Source organism: Elephas maximus, chromosome 1, assembly GCF_024166365.1.
Source record: "Elephas maximus indicus isolate mEleMax1 chromosome 1, mEleMax1 primary haplotype, whole genome shotgun sequence".
Taxonomy (NCBI): domain Eukaryota; kingdom Metazoa; phylum Chordata; class Mammalia; order Proboscidea; family Elephantidae; genus Elephas; species Elephas maximus.
The window spans coordinates 121,182,770-121,209,796 of record NC_064819.1 but is presented as its reverse complement, the minus strand read 5'-3'; the positions used below and the strand labels follow the sequence as shown (position 1 = coordinate 121,209,796).

The 27,027-nt window shown below is 38.8% G+C and overlaps 1 protein-coding gene across 1 annotated transcript in view; it reads left to right on the top strand.

Moving 5' to 3' along the window:
- Positions 1-6,573: 6,573 nt before the first annotated feature.
- Positions 6,574-27,027, top strand: part of HMGCLL1 (3-hydroxymethyl-3-methylglutaryl-CoA lyase like 1) — a 217,262-nt gene continuing 196,808 nt past the window's right edge. The window contains exon 1 of the mRNA XM_049894612.1: positions 6,574-6,796. Coding sequence (XP_049750569.1) covers positions 6,689-6,796 — 108 coding nt within the window. The 5' untranslated portion in view covers positions 6,574-6,688. The remainder of the gene's footprint in view (positions 6,797-27,027) is intronic.

Genomic DNA, 27,027 nt, shown 5'->3' with positions numbered 1-27,027 from the left:
AGTCAATAAAATCAGCAACATATAAAAAAAAATAATACACTGTGACCAAGTAGGATTCATTTTTTTTAATGCAAGGATGGTTCAACATTAGAAAATCAATCAATGCAATCCACCACATAAATAAAAGGAAAAAAAAGAATCACATGGTCATCTCGATGATGCAGAAAAGGCATTCAACAAAGCCCAAGGCCCATTCCTGAAAAAAACTCTCAATAAAATAGTATAGAGGGAAATGTCTCAACATACTAAAAAACATATATGCAAAACCAATGACCAACATCATTCTTAATGGAGAGAGGCTGAAAACATTCCCCTAGAGAACAAGAACAAGACAAGGATGCCCTTTATCACCACTCCTATTTAACATTGTGTTGGAAGTCCTAGCTAGAGCAATAAGGCAAGAAAAGAAATAAATGGCATCCAAATTTGTAATGAAGAAGTTAAACTGTCCCTATTTGTGAATATTATACTATACTTAGAAAATCCAAAAGACTCCATGAGAAAACTACTGGAACTAATAGAAAGATTCAGCAGATTAGCAGGATACAAGATAAACATACAAAAATCAGTAGGATTCCTGTACACCAATAAAGAGAACGATGAAAAGGAAATCAGGAAAACAATACCATTTACAATAAAAAAAACCTAAAAAAATAAAATACTTGGGAATAAATCTAACCAGGGATGTAAAAGGCCTATACAAAGAAAACCACAAGACACTACTGCAAGAAACCAAAAGATATCTATATAAATGGGAAAACATACCATGCTCATGGATAGGTAGACTCAACATTGTGAAAATGACAATTCTACCCTGAGTGATTTACATATACAATGCAATACCAACCCAAATACCAACAACATTCTTTAAAGAGATGGAAAGATTATCATTAACTTTATATGGAAAGGGAAGATGTCCCAGATAACTAAAGCACTATTGAAGAAGAAGAATAAAGTAGGCGGACTCACACTACCTGACCTCAGAACCTACTATAGAGCTACAGTAGTCAAAAGACCCTGGTACTGGTACAATGACAGATACATTGACCAATGGGACAGAATTGAGAACCTAAATGTAAATCAATCCACCTACGGTCACCTGATCTTTCACAAAGGCCCAAAGTCCATCAAATGAGGAAAATACAGTCTTTGTAACAAATGGCACTGGCAAAACTTGATGTCCATCTGCAAAAAAATGAAACAGGACCCATACCTCACACCATATAAAAAAAACTAACTCAAAATGGGTCAAAAATTATGAAGTTCATAGAGGAAAAAATAGAATCAACGCTACAGGCCCTAATACATGGCATTAAGAGGATACAAACCACAACCAACAACACACTAGCTTCAGAGGATAAGCTAAATAACTGGGATCTTCTAAAAATTAAACACTTGTGCTCATCAAAAGACTTCACAGAGAGAGTAAAAAGAGGACCTACAGACTGGGAAAAAATTTTTAGCTATTACAGATCCAACAAAGGTCTAATCTCCAAAATCTGCAAGAAAATCCAACAACTCTACAACAAAAAGACAAATAATCCAATTAAAAAATGGACAAGGGAAATGAACAGACACTTAACAAAAGAAGATATTCACGTGGCCAACAGACATATGAGGAAATGCTCACAATCTCTAGCCATGACAGAAATGCAAATCAAAACCATAGAAAGATACCATCTCACTCTGCCATTACTGGCACGAATCAATAAAGCAGGAAATAACAAATGTTGGAGAGGCTGTGGGGAGATCAGAACTGGTATGCACTGCTGGTGGGAATGCAAAACGATACCACCATTTTGGAAAACAATATGATGCTTCCTTAGAAAGCTAGAAATAGAAATACCATATAATCCAGCAATCCTACTTCTAGGAATATATTCTAGAGAAATAAGAGTTGTCACACAAATAGACATATGCACACCTATGTTAACTGCAGCATTGTTACAATAGCAAAAAGAAACAACCTAGATGCCCATCAACAGGTGAATGGATAAACAAACTGTGGTACAAACACACAACGGAGTACTACACAACAACAAAGAACAACAATGAATCTGTGAAGCATCTCCTAATGTGATGAATCTGGAGGGCATTATGCTGGGTGAAATAAGTCAATCACAAAAGGACAAACAAAATATGAGACCACTACTATAAAAACTCATGAAAAGGTTTATATACAAAAAGAAACAATCTTTGATGGTTATGAGGGAGGGGTGGGGTGGAAATGGAAAAACACTTAATATACAATAGATAAGTAGAAACTTTGGTGAAGGGTAAGATAGTACACAACACTGGGGAAGCCAGCACAACCTGTACAAGGCAAGGTCATGGTAGCTCCATAGACACATCCAAACTTCCTGAGGGACGGAATTGCTGGGCTGGGGGCTGTGGGCCCATGGTCTCGGGGAACATCTAGCTCAACGGCAAAGCATAGTTTATAAAAAATATGTTCTACATTCTACTTTGGTGAGTAGCATCTGGGGTCTTAAAAGCCTTTGAGCAGCCATGTAGGATACTCCACTGGTCTCACCCCTTCAGGAGCAAGGAAGAATGAAGAAAACTAAAGATACAAGGGAAAGATTAGTCCAAAGGACTAATGGACCATATCTGCCACGTCCTCCACCAGACTGAGTACAGTAAAACAAGATGGTGCCCAGCTACCACCACTGGCTGCTCTGATAGGGATCATGATAGAAGGTCCTGGACAAAGCTGGAGAAAAATATAGAACAAAATTCTAACTCAAAAAGAAAGACCAGACTTGCTGGCCTGACAGAGACTGGAGAAACCCTGAGAGTATGGCCCCAGACACCCTTTCAGCTCAGTAATAAGGTCACTCCTGAGGTTCACCTTTTAGCTAAAGATTGAACAGGCCCATGGAACAAAATAAGACTAAAGGGGTGCACCAGCCCTGGGGCAGGGACTGGAAGGCAGGAGGGAAAAGGAAAGCTGGTAGTAGGGAACCCTGGGTTGAGAAGGGAGAGCGTTGACATGTCTTGGGGTTGTTAACCAATGTCATAGAACAATGTGTGTACTAACTGCTTAATGAGAAACTAGTTTGTTCTGTAAATCTTCATCTAAATTACTATTAAAAAAAAAAGAGAAAATATCTACAAAATGCCTGACCAGTATTCCTCAGAAGTGTTAAGGTCAGGAAAACAAAGATAGACTGAGAAATTGTCGCAGGTTGAAGGAGATTAAGGAGACTTGAAAACTAAGTGCTATGTGGATTCCAGGATTGGGTCCTGGACCCAAAAAAAAAAAGGACAGTAGTGAGAGAAACAAGTAAAATTTGACTAAAGCTTGCAAAGTAGTTAATCGTATTGCATCAATGTTGATTGCTTCCTTCTAGTTACACAGGGGAAGCTAGGAGAAGGTATACAGAAATTCTCTTGCAACCTCTCCATAAGTCTATAATTATTCCAGTATAAAAAGATTAAAAAGTCTATAGTTGTAATAATTTTCCTATTTTAACAATAATGGCATTCATTTAACACTTATTAAAAAAAGAAAAAATTAAAAAATGAGGTATTTTACTTATGTCAGGACTGTCCTAAGTTGGAAACTGACTGTATATATGGATACATATACAGACACACATATATGTATATAAAAAAATATATCCCCAAACCCATTGCCATCGAGTCAATTCCAACACATAGCAACGCTATAGGATAGAGTAGAATTGCCCCATAGAGTTTCCAAGGAGCACCTGGTGGATTCAAACTGCCGACCCTTTGGTTAGCAGCTGTAGCACTTAACCACTACACCACCAGGGTTTACACACACACACACGCGCACAGGATCCCTGTAATAACAGTAATAATAAAGAAAATAATAAAAAAAAATATATAATAGCTACCATTTATTCCTTACTCTGTGCCACAAACCATGAGTTAAGCACCTTATATATTCTAGCTCATTCAACCTTTACAATTGCTCTGCCAGGTAGGCACTTTTATCAACATTCTTTTATAGTGAAGAAGCAGAGGCTACAGAACTTGCTTAAGTTCACATAGAATCTGGTGGAGCCAGGCTTCCATCCCAGGTAATCTAAAATCAGCACATAGGGCTCTTCCTTACTACCCTATGATGTCTTCCAAACAGAAGCGAAGTGGGGCAGAGAGAAATCAATAGCAGAAGAGAAAAAGAGAGTGAGAGATAGAGAAGGGTTGGGTGGAAGATGTTCAACTGATTCCCTTTAGTTGACAGACTGGATATAGGGCTGGGGTAAAGAGAAAAAGGAGTAAAAAAATATTCAGGAGAGAAAGGTAAAATGGAAAATTTTTTGCATGTAACTTAAAATTGGCAATAAAACCACTAGAGAAACAGAATATTTTAACTTGCAATGAATTTTTTATCTTTTATATTTGAACGCTCGAGTAGCAATGGAATAGAAATAGTTTAGTGTTATGATTCAATGAGAATAGTAGAGAGGGCAGATTCAAGATGTGACACTAACCAGCTTTGTGACTTTCAACAAGTGATTACTGTTCTGAGGGAGCCCACTTTCCTAACCTGTTACGTGGGGAAGAGAGAGCTTCGATACCTGTCAAAAAGGTTTGCTGTATCTATGCTCATTTCACCTAAAGGATTTTAAATATTCAAGTGGCAGGGGTACATATTGAGAATATTTATTTTAATCATAACAACAGGACGATGTACAGTAATGCTAACACAAGAACATAAACTGTTCAGATTCATAAATTTCAAGCATTCACAATTTGATTGAACATCAACTTAACTTTCCAGCAAATAAAGCGTACATTTTGTTACTCTTAAGATCTTCAGCCTTTAATATCGCTAACAGTTTTGGTATTTATAGGAATTTTAATTTTGATATTATAATATATTCTATATAAAATGCATTAAAATTACATCAACAGATATTTTAATATTTATACTCTATAAAAAAGTATATTAATATGGGCAACAAATTTGTACATAAAATATTCTGAAGACTCTTCCCATTTAGAAAACCACTGAACAGTAAAGATTATTTTTTTTAAATGTTACTTTTCTTAGTATCAGAAAATTATACGCTATTTGGCTTGTGATAGAGATTATACTTTCCAAAATTTAAGGCTTGATTTCAATATTAATTGCCAAAATTATTGACATTTTCAATGATTGTCTCAATTATTAAGGTTACCTTGCAAATTTATTGTTTTTCCTGGTGGGTCCTTTTTAAATCTTTCAGATACCATGTACTCTGTTATAGTTTCACCAATCTGTACGTTGCATTTTACCCGTGATGGAAAAATAATTAGCAGCTACCCCTGCTGAAAACAATATATAAGACAGATTTAGTTCTATTAACCTAAATTTATGTTCAGGTCAATAATCACTAGATTTTGGGGTGTTTTTTTAAGTTTTAAAGGTGTCTGATAATTACAGGATTTGACTTTGGCAATTCAGAGCAGGCTCTCCAAGTTAATTATCCTTAGTTAAACGTGTGAGAGTTCTAAGGTCTCATCCTACTGTTGTTCAATCGAAAGGATCCATATGAGACCTCCCCAACTTTTAGCCTTCCTCTGCCTTTAAATAATCTTTATGTCCCTTACCAGTGGAGTTCTCACCCACCCAAGCGGTAAGGATGGTTTGTTTGTCTCTTCTGGTTGTTAAATTCCTTCCAAGTGTCTTTAGGCTGTGTTTTACAAGGTTATCTTTGGATTCTTTTATCTGGTCGTGCAACCCTGTTGCTACCAACCCACTCCGGATTTATATTTGCTGCAGCAACTAGACGGGTCGACTGGTCACGGACACCTGGCTAGGTCTCTAGGAGACTCCAAGATCCCTGAAGAAGATTATCCTTGGTGAATATGTCTACTCAGTTGCAGGCTACCGAACTCAGTCTGAGTTTTACAGCGGATGATGTAAGTGTGCCAGTGAAAGGAGCCAAGGCTGGGCAGGTGGTCTGCCTGAGGATTATTTTCCTAATGCACGCCCCCTATTCTAATGTCTGAAGGACTTGATTAGATTTTGCAGTTTGAACGGATGCAACATTTAGGGCTTCCATAATTTTGATTGATGTGTTTTTTAAGCCACCCAATTCCATTTCGGTGCTTTACTGCAGTGCCAATTTACTTCAGGTACCTGTGACATCTTCCCTAATACAGTCCCTCCTTTTTTTCTTAATCGTCCAATTTTATATGTATTTTAATCTTTTTAAACTGCCTTAATTAAAAAATAGAATTTATTGTCATAAGCATATATCCAAGTCAGCTCATAGCGAGACAAATCTACACTTAGCACAAAAGGGTGTAGCTGGGAACGAGCAAGCTCACCCATACATAAGCACATGCCCCCTCCTCTTGATTAGACCCTTTTCCTTCTAGATAGGATCTGCACCAGAGAAGTCGCTGAATAGGCAGGTACAGATACAGTCACCCCTGCGGGCTCAGCGGGGGCGATAAAAGCCCTCCGCCCGCTTCGCTCCTCTCCTCACCAGGTTCCCGGCGTCAGGTGCAGGCGCCGGGTGCACCCCGGGCCCGCGGGCGCAGCCACCTCCCAGCCTCCCCGCCCCTCGGCGCCGCCGCAGTGCACTGAGCAGGGCTGGTGCTCGCCCCCCGCCCTCCCCGGGAGGGGCGCGTTCCGTTGCTGGCGCCGTTTCTCAGCGCGGTGTCCGCCCCTCAGCTCTCTCCTCCTCGCTCCCACCCGTCGTCGGTTACAGGCCCTGGCCCTGCCATGGGGAATATGCCCTCCGCGGTGAAGCACTGCCTCAGCTACCAACAGCTTCTCCGAGAGCATCTCTGGATCGGGGACTCGGGGGCAGGGGCACTCGACCCTGCGCAGGTACAGCCTTACGGTCCAGGGTGTCCACACCCTCCTGAACACAGCTGCCAGCCAGCTTCTCCCCTCTCAACCTCCTGGTTGCCGCCCTTCCCATGCATCTACCCCCCATCCGCACCCCAGGGTCGTTCCTGCAGCAGCTGGGTTTTTAGGTCTCAGCTTTTTAAATTCGCTTTCCCATCAGCTCTCTTCTGGGAGCGTCTAGCCGGCCTTTCTAGATCAGACCCAACAAAATCCCTACCTGTGGCCATTTGCAGATCACCTATAGAAAATTATTCCGCCTTATTTTTTCCTTAGAAATGACGCATTATATTTGTATCCATAGGGTTTCCTCCAAGGAGAATGCCCTTATTCTTAGGTTCTTCCTAGTGCTGTGTAACAAAGACAACAGATTTATCGTGATGCAGAAAAACGGATGAAGCCACCAGCATGTACAGTTAGGAAAACATAGTAAGATGAAGTTATCCAGTGGACCATTGATTCATCCCTAACGTATTTATGCTTCAGCAAACTGTTTGAAGAGATTGTAAATAACTGAGCAGTTTAAAATTTCAGACTAAAATTTAATACCACATGATACCTGAAATTTCGTGTTAAGACAGGCAACTTCGTGGTATCAGCATCCTTAAGATTTAATACACTCTCAACTAAAAGGAATGGGTAAATGAGGAAAGAATGTATATAAACAAATTAATTTTTCCCTTTAAAAAGCTTAAAAAACACACACACAAAATAAATAACAGTGATAATTGTTACATAAAGGTTTTTTTTTTTTTTTTTAGAACATGAAAAAATGGAGGGAGACTATAAGAGCTTGACTTTTTTTTTTAATACTTACTGGTAGTGGATGTAACAGTGTTTACTTCTGGGTTAATTCTGTGCATAAAACACTAACTAGTGTTAATTATTATAGTATTTCAGTGGGTAGCCATAATTTTACCATAGCTGTGGCTTTTAATCAGCTGTTCCAATATTAGCTACTTATTTTCCTGTAGTTTTACATTTAGTGTATTCTCAGTTTGGTATATCAGTATATGAAATTGTAACCTTACCTTTACAAATTGGAATTCAGCATTTGTAGATTTTTAAAAAGATACTTTGCTCCTCATTACTTAGACGATGGCCGTGGTCACCTTTACTCAAAGGTCAGCAGAATGTGTTGATGACAAGGGTAGAAGGGAAAGTTATCTTTTATCTTTTCACACGTTCACATGGCTTTGTTTAATTTTCCTGCGTTCACTTTTCATCTTTCTGTTGCAGCTTTTCTGTTAATGTTTCTGAACTTTCGTATGCAGTCTGTGTTACATCATCAGGAATCCTTAACCTTTCTTCCCTAGGCTGAGACTTTTGTTGCTGGGTAAATACTACATTTTTCCCTCTACCCCTATGTTCTGATCTACTCATTTTGTGGGCTTTGGGACAATAATAGAGGGTAGGCTGCTGGAGAGGATGTGTACTTTGCCCTGTTGAGGTGAGGAGACGGGTAAACTAAAATGACTAGAATTACTGATTAAGGAATGTGAGGTATAGAATTTTGGGATATCCATTAGCCTCACGAAGAAGACCTTTTGTTCCCTCCTGGAGAAAAAGATACACCTTTTCTAAATATTCCCTTTTTTTATTGCCAACTGCTTTGCCTGGGAAACTCCCATTCATCCCTCAGACCCTTCTTAAAACCACTTCTTTTGTCCAGCCTTTTTCTCCCTCCAGGGTCAATGCCCACTCCTCTGCGCTCGCATGATGTTTATGCATAATTCTGTTTTAACCCCGGTTCTAATCGATGTTTTTTTTTTTTTTTCTAATGAACTGTAATGTCTAATGTGTCATCCTGTTGGAACTCATAGGAGCATTAATACCTGACACTTGACTATTTGAAAGTATCTCCTTTTTTGACTTTTAACAAATCTTTACTGCCTTAACCCCTACCTCTCCGGTTCCTCAGTCTCCTCAGCAGGCATAATGGCCTCTATCTGGCTGGTAAATCAGGTTTCTCATGGCGGTTGATACTCCTCGTAGAGCTTCTTATCCACACTCACTGTTTTCGGTTACCATTTGTATATCATTGTCTTCCAGATTTATAAACCCATCTCTCTCCTGAGCTCCAGTCCTGACATCCAGCCGTTTATGTGACGTTGTTATTGGATGTCTCAAAAGCAGTTCAAACTCAACATTTGCAAAATTGAATCCATAGTCTCCATCCTAAAACCTTGAAACTCCCCCAGTATTTCCTACAACAGGGAACACTATTACCATTCATTCAGTTCTGCAAGCCACAAACCAAGAACTCCTTCCTTTTATTTTCCTCATGCCCTGCATGTTTCCTCAGTCCCACAATTTTACCTCTTGAATTTCCTCAAATTCATCTATTTGTCCTATGTCCTTGCTACCACCAGTTTCAAAATGGCATTATCTGCCATAAGAACTCCTGTTTGGACTGTTATGCTAGTCTCTTTACAGGTCTCCATGCACGTATGTGTTCCCATCCCTCTTCAATCCACTGTCTACATAACTAGTCAGGAGATGTTTTCTACTTCAAGTAGAAGCATACTGTCCTCTGTTTCACAGCCTTCCATGAATCCCTTGGCAATGAACACAAACACTGTAGTATGTTCTCTGAAGCCTCATGTGGTCTGCTCATTACACCTCTGCAACATCATCTCCAATTATTCTCTCTTTGCAACTCTTCTTGCCACTTCAGCCGCAGTGGCCTTCTTTGAACTCCAGTAAATCATGTTCCCTATGGAAAGATAGCCTTTGCTTGTTTTCCCTTCTGCTAAGATAGTTTTTTTCAAATAGTTTTAAGAGCTTGGCTGCTAACCAGAAGGTCGACAGTTCATATCCACCAGCCGCTCCTTGGAAACCCTATGGGACAGTTCTACTCTGTCCTGTAGGGTAGCTATAGGGTCACTATGCGTTGGAATTGACTCAATGGCAGTGCGTTTGGTTTTGGTTTTTTATGCATCCTTTAAATCAGATATTGCTCTCTGATAAAAGTTTCCTTAGATTCTTTAGGCTACTAGCCCTTGTTATGCTTTCAGTTGCACAATGTGCTGTTCATTATATATAATGTGGATTATATATTCGTTTTTGTGATTATTTGATCTCTAATCCCCTACCAGACTGTAAGCCCCGTAGGAGCAAGAAAGCCATTCACCATAGAATTCTCAGACTCTAACAGAATGCCTGGATAGTTTTGGGTGGTCGTATATACTTGTTAAGTGAATGAATGAATGCTTATCTTTCCAGGCCATAAGCATTTCATGACTGGGGACCATGATGTCATTTTTAGAATTCTTCAGGGCCCAAAAGAATGATTGGCACATTGTACGACCATGATAAATGTTTGTTAAATGAATGGTAAAGTGCTAAGAATGAGGACATGGTGGCAGTAGTTTGATTTTAGCACTGATAGCTGGACAGGTATTATTACTATTTGTGACTTTTTTTTCATCTCATAAAATCTAGCCATGCTTTGATGGGAGAAGAGTTGAAGAGGAATTCTGGAGGTGTGAAGAGACAGCACACAGCTTAACCAATTCTGCACTGTTGAATCTGGCAGGCAGCATCATGAGCTGGACTCCTGTGATTTGAAATAATTTGGTTGAAGTTGGGACAGACGCAATGTGCTATGTTTTGGGAGAGTCCTGTGCTGGGCAATAGAAAATCGGAAACCTATGCCTTGTCCTGCTGGCAACTTATTCTGTTATATTGTGCAGGTGATAACCTCAGTAGACCTCAAATTTTCAGTTTGTACATTAGAGATAATGATATTTTCCTGATAAATTATCAGGATGAAATTAAATTGTGTGTGTGTGTGTGTGTAGGTGTGTGCAAAAATATGCATTTGAAGTTTTGCAGTTTTTTACTCAGTGTCAGGTGGGCCAATGTGAATGAAAGGCCTACTCTAACACAGTTCCACTAATTAAATTCTTTGGGCCTCTACATTTTTCTTAATGGCATTGGTTTTGCAAAAACAAATTCCTTAACTGACCAGAAGATTAAAGCTGATCATTCTGTGGTTCAAGATATCTCTTATGGTCAGTTTTGTTTTCTGTATCCGACTCTGTAAAAATGGTTATGGTGAAGCTGGAATAATTGGTATATTTTAAAGTTTTGATTTAATTCTAGAGTTCCTAGTAAAGCCAATCCCTCTCTGATTTCCAAGTCCTGCTTAAGTAGTGGCTAAATCTCTTCATGCATTAATACCTTGTCCCAATAATAAAATTTCCAAGGTTCTAAATTCTAACACAAACAAAATTTAAAGATATTAGATTTCTGAAATCAAAATCATAGGTTATGTGAGATTAATTCATATTTCTTTTACATTAAGTCCTGATCCTTTAAATTACGTTTGCTGTCAGCAAAAATTGTGATTCAAAGTAAAGCGTTTGTTGTTAAGGTGGTCTCTGGAAGTTAACATAAATGCATTATATTTATATTTAAACTTAGAGAATAATGTGCATGTATACTTTTTTTAGTTTTCGACAATGTAGATGACAACACATTACTGGCTGGGGAGGAGTTTTCAAAAAGGAACCAAGCTAACACCCCACTATTTGTGTTCTCTTTGTCTCACGTGTTCTCTGTTCCTTTCCTTGCTCTTTTTTTTTTTTTTTTTGCCTCCTTTTGCAATAATGCAGTGGATTTATTATTAATTTTCCCCTACATTAGTTTAGTAGATATACACTGTTTTATTGTGCTCTTTTTTTTTTTAGTATTATCTTGAAGATTTTAACATGCATTATTAACTAATTAAGATATCATATAAAACCAAAAAACAAGCCCATTGCCATCGGGTCGATTCTGACTCAAAGCGACCCTACAGGACAGAGTAGAACTGCTCCATAGGGTTTCCAAGGAGCAGCTGGTAGATTCAAACTGCCAAGTCTTTGGTTAGCAGCCGAGCTCTTAACAATTGTGCCACCAGAGCTCCAAAATATAATATAGTTTAACACTACTAAAATTATCTTAAATATTGTTGGCATGTATTTTAATTCTCTATATTGGATATTTTTGGAGCCCTGTTGGTGCAGTGGTTAAGAGCTCAGGCTGCTAACCAAAAGCTTGGCAGTTTGAATCTACCAGCTGCTCCTTTGAAACCCTATGGGGCAGTTCTACTCAGTCCTATAGGGCCGCTACGAGTCGGAATGGACTGGATGGCAGTGGGTCACACTGAATATTTATAATATATATATTAATACAGTCAATATTCGTTTATATTTAAGCATGTATTTTCCACTTCGTCATTCTTCACATCTCTTCATCTCCATTCGATTACCTGGGAACATCTTCCTTCAGCTAGAAGAATATGTTGTAATATTTTCTTTAGTACAAATCTGGAAACCCTGGTGGTGTAGTGGTTAAGTGCTACGGCTTCTAACCAAGAGATCGGCAGTTCAAATCTGCCAGGCACTCCTTGGAAACTCTATGGGGCAGTTCTACTCTGCCTTATAGGGTCGCTGTGAGTCGGAATCGACTCGACAGCAGTGGGTTTGGTTCAGTGGGTTTTAGTACAAATCTAGTGATGATTTTTTTCAGTTTTTCTTTGAAATTACATTTAGTTTTTCTTTACTTTTTAAATATACATATATCATATGTAATAATATAAATGAATATTTACTGTTGTTAATGTTAGGTACTGTAGAGTCAGTTCCAACTCATAGTGATCCTGTGTACAACAGAACTAAATACTGCCCAGTCCTGCACCGTACCCACAATTGTTACCGTGTTTGATCCCATTGTTGCTACCACTGTGTCTGTCCATTTCGTTGAAGGTCTTCCTCTTTTTCACTGACCCTCTACTAAGCATGGTGTCCTTGTCCAGGGACTGATCCCTCCTAATAAATAGCTCCAAAGTATTGAGACAAAGGCTGGTCAACCTCACTTCTAAAGGACATTCTGGCTGTACTTCTTCCAAGAAAGATTTATCCGTACTTCCGGCAGTACATGGTATATTCAATATTTTTGCCCAGCACCAAAATTCAAAGACTTCAATTCTTCTTTGATCTTTCTTATTCATTGTCTAGCTTTTGCATGATATGAGGTGATTGAAAACACCATGGCTTGGTTCAGACACGTTAGTCCTCAAAGTGACATCCTTGCAGATTTGCCCAATGCAATATGTTGTTTGATTTCTTAACTGCTGCTTTTCTGGGCTTTGATTATGGACCCAAGTAAAATGAAATCCTTGACAACTTTAGTATTTTCTCCATTTATCATGGTATTGCTTTTTGGTCCAGTTTTGAGTTTTTTTTTTTTTGTCTTTATGTTGAGGTGTAATCCATACTGAAGGTTGTGGTCTTTGATCTTCATCAGTAAGTGCTTCAAGTCCTTCTTGCTTTCAGCAAGCAAGGTTGAGCCATCTGAATATCCCAGGTTGTTAACGAGTCTTCCTCCAATCCTGATGCTGCATTCTTCATCATACAGTCCAGCACCTTGGCTTACTTGCTTAGCGTACAGATTGAATCAGCATGGTGAAAGGAAAAACCCTGATGCACACCTTTTCTGATTTTAAAACACTGAGTATCCCCTAGTTGCGTTCGAATGACTGCCTCCTGATCTATGTACAGGTTCCACATGAGCACACTTCAGTGTTGTGGAATTCCCATTCTTTGCAATGTTATCTATGGTTTGTTATGATCCATCCAGTTGAATGCTTTTGCGTAGTCAATAAAACATAGGTAAACATCTTTCTGGTATTCTCTGCTTTCAGCCAAGATCCATCTGACATCAACAATGATATCCCTCATTCCACATCTTCTTCTGAGTCTGGCTTGAATTTCTGTCAGTTTTCTGTCAATGTACTGCTGCAACCATGTTTTGAATGATCTTCAGCAAAATTTTGCTTGTGTGTGATATTAATGATGTTGTTCAATAGTTTACTCATTCTGTTGGATCACATTTCTTTGGAATGGGCTCAAATATGGACCTCTTCCAGTTGGTTGGCCAGGTAGCTGTCTTCCAAATTTCTTGGCATGGATGAGTGAGTGCTTCCAGCACTGCATCTGTTTGTTGAAACATCTCAGTTGGTATTCTGTCAGTTCTTGAAGCCTTGTTTTTCTCTAATGTCTTCAGTGTAGGCTGGACTTCTTCCTTTAGTACCATCAGTTCTTGATCCTATGCTACCTTATGAAATCGTGGAATGTCCACCAATTTTTTTTTGGTACAGTGACTCTGTGTATACCTTCCATCTTCTTTTGATGCTTCCTGCATTGGTCAATATTTTGCCCATACAATCCTTCAATATTGCAACTTGGGGTTTGAATTTTTTCTTTAGGTCTTTCAGCTTGAGAAATGCCAAACATGTTTTTTCCCTTTTGGTTTTGTAACTCTAGGTCTTTGCACATTTCATTGTAATACTTTTCTCAAGCCACTCTTTGGAATCTTCTGTTCAGCTCTTTTACTTCATCATTTCTTCCCTTTGCTTTAGCTACTGTACATTCAAGAGCAAGTTTCAGAACATCTTTTGATATCCATTTTGACCTTTTTTTTCTTGCCTGTCTTTTTAATGACCTTTTGCTTTCTTCATGTATGATGTACTTGATGTCTTTCCACAACTGGTCTGATCTACGGTCATTAATGTTCAATGCATGAAATCTGTTCATGAGATGTACTCTAAATTCAGGTGGGATATATTCAGTGTTTTACTTTGGCTCTCATGGACTTGTTTTAATTTTCTTCAATTTCCACTTGAACCAGCATATGAGCTTTTGACAGTCTGTTCCACAGTCAGCCCCTAAGTTTGTTCTGACTGATAATATTGAACTTTTCCATCGCCTCTTTCCTCGGATGTAGTCTATTTGATTCCTATGTATTCCTTCAGGCAAAGTCCGTGTGTATAGTCACCATTTTTGTTGTTGAAAAAAGGTATTTGCAATGAATAAGTTGTTGGTCTTGTAAAATTCTTTCATGCAATCTCTGGATTTGTTTCTATCACCAAGTTTGTATTTTTCAACTACAGATGTTTCTTCTTTGTTTCTAACTTTCACTTTCTAATCACCAGTAATTATCAGTGTATCTTGATTACATGTATGATCAGTTTCAGCCTGTAGAAGTTAGTAAAATGCTTCAATTACTTCATCTTTGGCATTAGTGGTTTGTGGGTAAATTTGAATAATAGTTGTATTAACTGGTCTTCCTTGTAGGTATGTGTACATTATCCTATTACTGACAGGTGGTACTTCAGGATAGATATATGAATGTCCTTTTTGTGAATGAATGCAAAGCCATTCTGCTTCAATTTTTCATTCTCAGCATAGTAGACCATGTGATTGTCCAGTCATAATGGCCCGTATCAGCCCATTTCTGTTCACTAATGCCTAGGATATCGATCTTTATGTGTCCCATTTCATTTTTGACAACTTCATTTTTCCTAGATTCATAATTTGTACTTTCCATGTTCTGATTATTAACAGATGTTTGCAGATGTTTCTTCTCATTTTTAATAGTGCCACATCAGCAAATGAAGGTCCCAAAAGATTTACTCCATCCATGTCATTAAGGTTGACTCTACTTTGAGGAGGCAGCTCTTCCTCAGTCATATTTTGAATACCTTCCAACCTGAGGGGCTCATCTTCCGGCACTATATCAGACGTTATTCTGCTTCTGTTAATAAGTTTTTCACCGTCCAGTTTTTTTTTTTTTTTTTTTTGGTCGGTTTTTGTTGATGTTAGAAATAGATCTCCAGATCCTTCTTCCTAGTCTGTCTTAAACTGGAACCTCTGCTGAAACCTGTCCACTATGGGTTACCCTGCAGGTAACCGGAGTCATAGCTTCCAGCATCACTGCAACCTGAAAGCCCCCACGGTACAACAAACAGACAGAGAGATGGGAATATTGACTGAACATATGTATTCTGTTTGTAGAATTAAAGGATATGATGAAAGTACAAAATGGCAGATTTCTCAACAGATACAATGGAAGCCAGGAAACAGTGAAACGAGGCATTAGTCTTATTTTTGGTTCTTTGATGATAATGTATCTTTTATTCTTTGACCTCTTTAAAGATTTGCTTTTGTCTTTGATTCTGTGATGTGTGTAGGTGTAGCATTCTTTGCATTTTTTTGCTATAGTTCATAGCACTTCTAGCATTTCTGGCTTGATGCTTGTTGGCTTTTATTGGTTTTGGAATACATTCAACCATTTTTACTTCAAGTATTCCTCTGGTCCCTATCCTATCCGTTTGGATGTGCAGTTTGAAGAATCTTAGACCTTTTCCTGTGTCTCACTTATTTCTCATACTCTTTCCTCTATTTTCTATTTTTCTTTTCTCTCCATAGTCAGTCTGAACATTTTTTTTTCACCTGCTCCCATTTTACTAATTCTTCCTTCAGCTTTTTCTAATTTTAAGTTATTCTTATTTAATTTCTTAATTTTAATGACTACATTTTGGGGTCCTGGTGGCACAATGGTTAATAGCTCGCATGCTAACCAAAAGGTCCATGGTTTGAATCCACCAGGTGTTCCTTGGAAACCCTATGAGGCAGTTCTACTCTGTCCTATAGTGTTACTAGGAGTTGGAATCAACTCGACAGCAATGGGTTTAGTGTTTTGGTTTATTTTGGGGATAAAAATTTCCTTGTGATTTTTTATAGTTTTTTGTTCTTTGCCAAAGTTCTCCATCTTGTTGTACATTTCTTGAATATTTGTTAGAGTTTCATTATGTTTACCAAAGTTACTTTAAATTTTTTGTCTGGTAACTCCAATATGCAGATCTCCACTGGGTCAAGTATCTTCTCATCTGGTATGCCTAATAATTTTTGATTGTATGCTAGACATCTGGTATGAGAAAAACTGTAGCTATAATTTGAGGCTCTGAATGATAATAATTTTCTCCAGAAAGGGTTTATTTTTGCTTCTGGCAGGCATTAAGTATAGGGATGGTTTACTTTAAGCCAGTCAGGGGCTTAGCTATTTTTAAGCTGGGCCTACTTTAGTTGTGAGAGCTTATCTTTTTCTCTTCATCTTTACTTTTAGTTTATAACCCTTCAGAGGTCCTAACTAAAGGCAGAGGTGTTTATCAAGGTCCTTCCTTCATGCAAAGAACCTAAAAAATTTTTCCTGCCCAGGCTTGTAGGCCTATTAGAAGCTCTCACAGTCTTCTCAGCTTCTCAGATGCTGGTATGGAATTGGCAAAGGTATCAAGAAGAAAATTGATGCTGTTTGTTGGACCCACCACTTTGTGTCATTCATCAGTATTGGCCCCTGAAGTCCTCACTACCTTTTCAGATCTCTAAGGCTATCGACCAAGTGTTTTTTCTTAATATTATATCCAGCTTCTTTACCTGTTTTCAGTGAGTGTGTTCTGTGCAAGTTTGTCTGCCACTGATGGAAAATAAACAATTCAATAGGGAATTTGGAATATAAAAATACCAATTTTGTAATTTAATTTCAATTTCAAACATATGCTCACTGACCATATTACAAATTTTTTTGATGTAGTTATATCCCAAGAAATATGCAAAATGTTTAGGAGAATAATTTAAGCTCAAAGAAGGAATAAAAATATTTGGCTGTTTCATTAAAAATAGTATTATTTTATGCAAAATCAGACTATTCTGATGGCTTACAGCAATGTAAAAAAATGAGCATAGTGCACTTATGAAAATACTGGGGGAGGGCATGGTTGGCAAGCAGAGGTAGCAGGTGTGTGTTATTTGCATAAAATATGATAATTAAGATATTTTTAAACAATATGAAAAGTAATATTTGCCCAATTTCAGTATCTGGCTTTAGAGTACACTCTTTATGTATGACTTAGTAGGTGTTCAATAAAACTTGCCAGATTAATGAATGAATCAGTGAATGATTAAATGATTAATTATTTATGATATTTTATCTCTGTTGACATAAATTTATTTCAGTTCTTTCCACTTTGTGGGTATAAAGTTGGTAAAAGTATTTTTTTCTTTCTGATCTTTTGCTTTTCCTCTCATTTCTGGCTTTCTCTGTTTTCCTATCTCTCGATCTCAGTAAGCCTTTCTAGAAGTCTTATATGTTTTATCAGTTTATAAAAATTGTTTTTGTAGTTTTTTTTGTCCCTTATCTGTGTGTGTGTGTGTTTGAATCTGTGTGTGTGTATGTGTAATTTGCTACCAACTGATTTCTACTTTTGAATAAAAAAATCCTATTTCTCTGCTTTCTTTGGATTACTATTTTGATTTTCTTGAGCTGAATATTAACTCATTTGTTTTTCATCCTTTTTTTAAAAAAATAAATGTTTTTAAGACTATACATATCCATTTCTCTGTTGTTTTACTTTAAGTGTTTGTCTTATAAGCTATTCATCTGATTAGTCTCCATCCTTATTATATGAATTTAATTTCAATTATGTTTCTTGTGACTGTTGATATATTTGTACCATTTTCTGCAATACCAGTCTCAGTCACAACATTATATGTCTTACCTTTAGGGCTGATTATATCCTTTTGATATTCTTATTTCATATTTAAATCTGTTTATGCTGTCGTTTGGAGCAAAAGATGTATGTCAAAGAATGAACTCATTCACCTTGAAAGAGTCTATTACACCATGGTTAATCAAATAGCATGAAAAATTGCCATTCTCAAGACCTTTTGTTGTTGCCATGAGATATCTAAAAGATGAGGTAAATATAGAGAGTTTCAAAGATTCGCAGTATTGATAAAGCCAAAGATTTAATTATGGACACCACTAACTTAGGAAGTTGAAAGTATGGATATTTGGGTTTAGAGTCAGCTACAACGACAAGCCCTATGTATAACCATGTGAATTAATGGCTGGAATGGATTCAAATTCCAGTGGATTTCACTGAAAACCAAGTCAGTGAATAGGGAGGTAAAGATACTAGGTGGAAGGTCCACCAGGATGTTGAACTTACTGCTGAATGGTATCAGGATTTGGGGTGAAGGGAATAATGGTCATGGCATTGGTATAAGAGGTATATAAGTTGTCAAGCCGGGATAAAGGGCAATATGATCAAATGACAGGGATCTCAGAGAAGCAGAGGTTTTTATACAAGTAAAAAGAGGTAACAGTCTTCAATAAGTATTGGAAACTAAAGATACCGTACACACCTCCAGTTGCTAAAGAAGGTGTAGGAGACCGAGAAATCTATATAAGAGAGTTAAAGGTAAGTTACCATTCCTTTTTTTTTTTTTTACTTTTTTGTTACTTTTTATTGTGCTTTAAGTGAAAGTTTACGAATCAAGTCAGTCTCTCATACAAAAATTTATATACACCTTGCTATATGTTCCTGGTTGCTCTCCCCCTAATGAGACAGCACACTCCTCTCCAACTTGTATTCCCCATGTCTATTCAGCCAGCTTCTGTCCCCCTCGGCCCTCTCATCTCCCCTCCAGATAAGAGCTGTCCACAAAGTCTCATGTATCTACTTCAGCCAAGAAGCTCACTCCTCACCAGTATCATTTTCTATCTTATATTCCAGTCTAATCCCTGTCTGAAGAGTTGGCTTTGGGAATGGTTCCTCTCTTGGGCTAACAGAAGGTCTGGGGACTGTGAGCTCCGGGGTCCTTCTAGTCTCAGTCAGGTCATTAAGTCTGTTCTTTTTAGGAGAACTTGAGGTCTGTATCCCACTGTTTTCTTGCTCCATCAGGGATTCTCTGTTGTGTTCCCTGTCGGGGCAGTTATCAGTTGTAGCTGGGCACCATCTAGTATTTCTGGTCCCAGGCTGACAAGTCTATGATATATGTGGCCCTTTCTGTCTCTTTGGCTCATAATTACCTTGTGTGTTTGGTGTTCTTCATTCTCCTTTGCTCCATGTGGGTTGAGACCCATTGAAGAATCTTACATGGCTGCTTGCTAGTGTTTAAGACCCCAGATGCCACTCTCCAAAGTGGAATGCAGAATGTTTTCTTAATAGATTTTATTATGCCAATTGACTTAGACATCCCCTGAAACCATGGTCCCCAAAGCCCCCGCCCCTGCTACTCTGGCCTTTGAAGCGTTCGGTTTATTCAGGAAGCTTCTTTGCTTTTGGTTTAGTCCAGTTGTGCTTACCTCTCCTGTGTTGTGTGTTGTCTTTCCCTTGACCTAAAATAGTTCTTGTTTACTATCTAATTAGTTAATACCACTCGTAACCATCATAAAGAATATTTTCTTCTCTGTTTAAACTGTTTCTTGAGTTCTCGTAATAGTGGTCTCATACAATATTTGTCCTTTTGCAGTTGATTAATTTCACTTCGCATAATGCCTACCAGATTTCTCCATGTTATGAAATGTTTCACGGATTCATCATTGTTCTTTATCAATACGTAGCATTCCACTGTGTGAATATACCATAATTTATCCATTCATCTGCTGATGGGCATCTTGGTTGCTTCCGTCTTTTTGCTATTGTAAACAGTGCTGCAGTGAACATGGGTGTGCATATATCTGTTCATGTAAAGGCTCTTATTTCTCTAGGAAATATTCCAAGGAGTGGGATTGCTGGATCCTATGGTAGTTCCATTTCTAGCTTTTTAAGGAAGCGCCAAATCAATTTCCAAAGTGGCTGTACCATTTTACATTCCCACCAGCAGTGTGTAAGTGTTCCAGTCTCTCCACAACCTCTCCAACATTTATTATTTTGTGTTTTTTGGATTAATGCCAGCCTCCTTGGAGTGAGATGGACTCTCAGTGTAGTTTTGATTTGCATTTCTCTAAGGAGTAATGATCGTGAGCATTTCCCCATGTATCTGTTAGTTGCCTGAATGTCTTCTTTGGTGAAGTGCCTGCTCATATCCTTTGCCCGTTTTTTAATTGGGTTATTTGTCTTTTCATAGTTGAGTTTTTGCAGTATCATGTAGATTTTAGAGAACAGATGCTGATTGGAAATGTCATAGCTGAAAACTTTTTCCCAATCTGTACGTAATCTTTTTAATCTTTTGGTGAAGTGTTTGGAGGAGCATAGGTTTTTGATTTTTAGGAGCTCCCAGTTATCTAGTTTCTCTTCTGGTGTTTGTGCATTGTTAGTAATGTTTTGAATACTGTTTATGATATGTATTGGGGCTCCAAGCATTGTCTGTATTTTTTCTTCCATGATCTTTTTCGTTTTAGATTTTATATTTACATCTTTGATCCATTTTGAATTTGTTTTTGTGTATGATGTGAGGTATGGGTCTTGTTTCATTTTTTTTTTACAGCTGGATATCCAGTTATGCCAGCACCATTTGTGAAAGAGACTGTCTTTTCTCCATTTAACTGATATTGGGCATTTGTCAAATATCAGCTGCTCATAGGTAGATGAATTTACGTCTGGATTCTCAACTCTGTTCCTTTGGTCTATGTATCCGTTGTTGTACCAGTACCAGGCTTTTTTGACTATTGTGGTGGTATAATAGGAAACCCTCGTGGCATAGTGGTTAGGTGCTCCAGCTGCTAACCCAAGGGTAGGCAGTTCAAATCTGCCAGGCACTCCTTGGAAACTCTACAGGGCAGTTCTACTCTGTCCTATAGGGTCGCTATGAGTCAGATTCAACTCGACGGCAGTGGGTTTGGTTTGGTTTTTGGTTTTGGTGGTGGTATAATAGGTTCTAACATTGGGTAGAGTGAGGCTTCCCATTTTGTTCTTCTTTTTTAGTAATTCTTTATGTATCCGGGGCCTCTCTCCTTTCCATATGAAGTAGGTGATTTGTTTCTTGATCTCATTAAAAAATGTCATTGGAATTTGGATTGGAATTGCATAGTAGCTATAGATCACATTTGGTAGAATAGACATTTTTACAATGTTGAGTCTTCCCATCCATGAACCAGGTGTTTTTCCACTTACGTAGGTGTCTTTTGGTTTCTTGCTGTAGTGTCTTGTAGTTTTCTTTGTATAGGTCTTTTACGTCTCTGGTTAGATTTATTCTTAAGTATTTTATCTTCTTGGAGGCTACTGTAAATGGTATTGATTTGGTGATTTCCTCTTTGATGTTCTTTTTGTTGGTGTAGAGGAATCCAACTGATTTTTATATGTTTATCTTGTGTGCTGATACTCTGCTGACCTCTTCTATTAGTTTCAGTAGTTTTCTTGAGGATTCTTTAGAGTTTTCTGTGTATAAGATCATGTCATCTGCAAACAGAGACACTTTTACTTCTTCTTTACCAATCTGGATGCCCTTTATTTCTTTATCTATCCTAATTGCTCTGGCTAGGACCTCCAGCACAATGTTGAATAAGAGTGGTGATAAAGGGCATCCTTGTCTGGTTCCCATTCTCAAGGGGAATGCTTTCATACTCTCTCCATTTAGGTTGATACTGGCTGTTGGCTTTGTATAAATGCCCTTTATTATGTTGAGGAATTTTTCTTTTATTCCTACTTTGCCGAGAGTTTTTATCATGTATAAGTTGTCCTTCTTAAGGATGATCCATACTTGGCTCAACAGAGGCAAAGAGATAATGGGAATGTTCAGTAAAAAGATTGAGAATGTGGTGGAGCTTGTTGACTATAGAACTGAGTTTCCAGATGGAAAAATAGAAAGACTTGAGGCTTAGCACGCGGGGCGGGCGGGCGGGGGACCCTTCCCCCCCGGGTGTTACAGCCCCCCGGCCGCAGCGCTCGCCGAATCCCGGGGCCGAGGGAGAACGACCGTCGCCGCGCTCTCCCCACTCCCGGCGCCCACCCCCGCGGGGGCCCTCCGCCAGGGGGTTCACCCCCGCGCGGGGCGCGCCGGTGTCGGGGGGGCCGGGCCGCCCCTCCCACGGCGCGACAGCTCCCCCACCCTCCCCGCCTCCCGCCGCCCCCGACGCCCCTCCCTCCCCTCCTTTTTTTTAGAGAACTATATGGGATGCTGGCACAGAGGGGTAGATAATTGTTGGGAATAATATCAGGGGAAATGATTAAAGAGAACAGGATTGTGAAATAAGGTGAGTTACCAATCATGAGTCTCAACAGTTTTGTGGTACGGTCTCTTTGGGTATCTCAGGATGAGCCAAGTCTTGAATTAATTGCATCTCAGGACAGTCTTCATTTCTCAAGCATAAGGACTCTGGAGCTTGGGTCACCATTAATTTGGATTCATTGTATGTACTTTCAAAAAAAAGCTTTATGTCTAGTCTGTTCACATTTTGATTTCCAGGGAGTGAAATGCCTGGCTTGTGCATGCTGAGGCCAAGGGCAGAATCCCTGGGGACTGTGACCTGCTCTGTGTTCTGGTGGGAAGTATGCTCCCTGGTGATTTTTAAGAGATGTAGTCATTTTATATCCTCTTTATCTTTTATTTTTTAAACAACTAAAAATATGTTATCTTGTATGTGTTCCTTATTCAAAGGACTTTTATGGCTGTATGGTCTACCATTACTGAGTTCACGGCATGTACTGGGTACTGGCTAACAGATTTACATGGAAGAACTCATTTAATTCTCACAGCAATTCATTTTACAGAATAAGTAACTAGGATACCAAAAGGTTAAATAACTTGCTCATAGTCAAGAGCTAGTGAATAGCAGAGCTAGGATTTGAACTCAGGCAACTCTAGTTCCAGAGCCTGTAATTTTACCACTCTCCCAGTGTTTCTCAAACTTTTCTAGTGATAAAAATCACCGAAGGTATTTATTAAATATGCTGGAAATTCTGATTCAGGAGCTGCAAATAGGAGCCCAAATATTTTTATTTTTACTTCAGTTAATTTTGGAAAACATCGTGCTGGTGACGCTGCCACCTTTCCATCCGTGTATCTGCTGTCAGAGGATCTGCTGTCATATCAGGTTTCCTCTGCCTTCCCAGAGCTCCTGGCTGGCCCTAGCCCATGAAAGATGCCTATGAGTTTCAAGTTTTCTTCTATCTTCTTTGTGGTTGAGACTAGAGTTCTGCCTGGAATAGAATTGCATTGGATACAAAAGGGAAAACAACTTGGTTTCCAATAAATTTCCTGTTCTCTTCAATCCCTAATACTTTCTGTCCTTGGATTTCTGTTGGCTCCTGTTTTTCTTGCTTTCTCTGATTCCAGCTGGCTATCACATCCTTCCCTCCCCCAGTGCAGTATTCTTGTTTTTTTCATCAGCTCTGAGTCCCTCCAAGTCTTCTGGCTTCCTTTTTGCTTATTTGGTTTGTGCTGTAACTTTCCCTGACCCTTTCTTCTCTGTGTGTCCACCCCCAACCCCAAAGCTTAGCTTTCATTTTTGTTTCTTGTTTCCCCTAATCAACAAAGGCACTAGAGTATGCATTCCAGAAACTTTTTAGGTCACCTTCATATAACAGATGGTCTTTAAAAGAAATAAAGCAAAATGATGTATGTGGAGAATATTATTTTAACAAAAATTCTGATTTGAAAGTGATTGTCCAGTCTGCTTGAAGCTCTAAGAGTAAAAGGGATCTTCAGGGTCCCAGTTTCTCCCACTGATCTATTTTTGGTTTAAGTCAGAGATGCAAATTGGCTGTGCAGCTGAGTTAAATTAACTTCTGGAAATATTTTGTTTGGTCAAGATTATGCTTATGAAATGTGTACATATGAATGCTTTTAAGCAGGACTTGCTCTCTATTTCTTATACACTTGGCTGCCTTTAGTATGGAGGTAATCTTTCTGTGCCTATGGATATTTGATTTTGTAGGTAGTTATATGGGAGTACTTTTTTGAGACCATCCAGCACCTTTCTGAACATTGCCATTATTATTATTTTTATGGTGTAAAGCCTAATCATAATCATTAAGGAAGCAGCAAGTATTTTTACAATTACTGAAAATTCGCCATCTTCCCTTTCAAGCCTGTTAAACTTATTTATCTGAGCAATCAGAATTTATTCCTCAGTGAGCACTGAAACATTTTTTTAATTACTTTCCTGAATCTAACAATATTTATTTGCTGATTTTCATTTTATTTCTTATAGAAATAATAACGATTAGCAGATCAGGTTCCTAAAACATTCTTTTGGAATCAGACTTTATGTAAAGAGGATTTTACCAGAAGATAAACAATTTTAAAAATTATTCAGGTTTATAAAGGTTATATTTTCAATCTGTTTTTCATAGAGTTTATATGACAGGCAAATAATAACACGAATGGGAAAGCTGTCCGAAAAATACATAGACCAGGGGAGCCAAGACGATGGAGTAATCAGAGACTTCCGGTAACCCTCTTACAACAAAGACTCGAAAAACAAGTGAAAAGATTACATTTATGACAAGCTAGAAGCCCTGAACATCAAAGGCAAAGTTAGAAAACAGACTGAGCAGCAGGGGAAGGGAGAGACGGTTCAGAAGCGGAGAGGAATTGCCGGACCTGAATTGCCAGGAACCCTCAGGCACTATTCCCTGGGAGCGGCTGCAGCAGACTGGTGGTAAGTTTCGGCCGCAGTTGCCTCAGGGAGAAACATCCAGCCGCACAGCCTACTCATACCTCTGGAACCAGAGAATAACAGTGCTCTCAGCAGAAGCTCAGTACTTGCATATATTTTACTGTGCCCCCAGCCCCAAAGCCAGCTTCAGTGGCTGTTGATTTCCCTGGACCTAAGATAGGTTCTGTTGCATGACCTGAGTCATTCTCCTGGCCTTGGGAAAGGAATAAATTCACAATTGGGGAAAAGATAATCTGCCAGCCTTACTAACCTGGGGAGCTCAGGACAGAAGTGGCTCCTGTCCAGGAATAAATGGTCCGTGGACTTTGAATACCTTTTCCCCCTGCATGGACCTGTGCAGGCCTATTTCAGGAGAATAGGCCCTTGTTGGCAGACTGCAACTGTTTTAGCTGTGCAGTGGAGAGGTGGGTGTTTGATTTTTGACACCACTTTGCCTGTTACACAGGGTCCTCACCTACCCACATCAGGGGCCTAAGGACTGGTGGCTCCACTCAGATCACCCAACCACCTGTGACTGGGGTCCAAGGATAACTGGCGCTTCCCAGTCCTTACAACCAAAAGCATTGGCTGCCCAAGGTCCTTCTGAAAAATCCACCTACATGTGTGCTCTAGGGAACAGGGGTGCGCTTTCCTCACAGACACTCAGGAAAAGGTTGTCAGCCTCCTGCCTTGTTCAGAACATCATCCCCTGCTACAACCAGATACTGGTACCTACGCCAATAACCCCTGCCCCCCCAAGACTGTAGGAGACGACATATACCACACTTGATGACCAACTACCTGGGCACCTGAGCTGAATCCATACAAGAAAAGTGAATGGACTCCTAGGCTTATATACCAGGTAACAGCTCTAGCCATCTGGTGACAGGTCATTAGAGCTTCAAAGGTGAAAATAATCAAGCTACCTAACACACTCAAGCAACCTATTTGGCCATATCAAAACAAAACAAAGCAAGAAGCTAGGATACAGTAAGCAAACAAAATAAACTAGTACAATAACTCATAGATGGAGGCAATAGTCAATATGAAATCACATAAAAAACCAGACCATGATCACTTCAACAAGCTCTCAAAACAGGGAATCGAGGGATCTTCTTGATGAAGGTGCCTTCCTGGAATTACTGGAAGCAGAATACAAAAGATTAATATACAGAACTCTTCAGGACATCAGGAATGAGATCAGGCAATACGCAGAATGAGCCAAGGAACACACATATAAAGCAGCTGAAGAAATTAGAAAGATTATTCAAGAACATAATGAAAAATTAAATAAGCTGCAAGAGTCCATAGACAGACAGCAATCAGAAATTTGGCAGATTAACAATAAAATTACAGAATTAGACAACTCAATAGAACCTCAGGGGAACAGAATTAAGGAAGTGGAAGGCAGAATTTGTGAGATTGAAGATAAAGCACTTCCCACCAATATACTTGAAGAAAAATCAGATAAAAAGATTTAAAAAATGAAGAAACCCTAAGAATCGTGTGGGACTCTATCAAGAGAAATAACCTACAAGTGATTGGAGTACCAGTACCATAACAGAAAATACGGAGAGAATTGTTGGCAGAACACTTCCCTGATATCATGAAAGATGAGAAAATATCCAAGATGCTCCTTGAGCTCTGCATAAGATCTTAAAAGAAAGTTACCAAGACACAATCACACTTGCCAAAACCAAAAATAAAGACAGAATTTTAAGAGCAGCTAAGGATAAACAAAAAGTCACTTACAAAGAGAGTCAATAAGAATAAACTCCGATTACTCGGCAGAAACCATGCAGGCAAGAAGGCAGTGGGATGACTTACATAAAGCATTGAAGGAAAAAAAATTGCCAGCCAAGAATCATATGTCCAACAAAACTGTATCTCAAATATGAAAGTGAAATTAGGACATTTCCAGATAAAGAGAAGTTTAGGGAATTCATAAAAGCCAAACCAAAACTACAAGAATACTAAAGGGAGTTCTCCGGTTAGAAAATCAA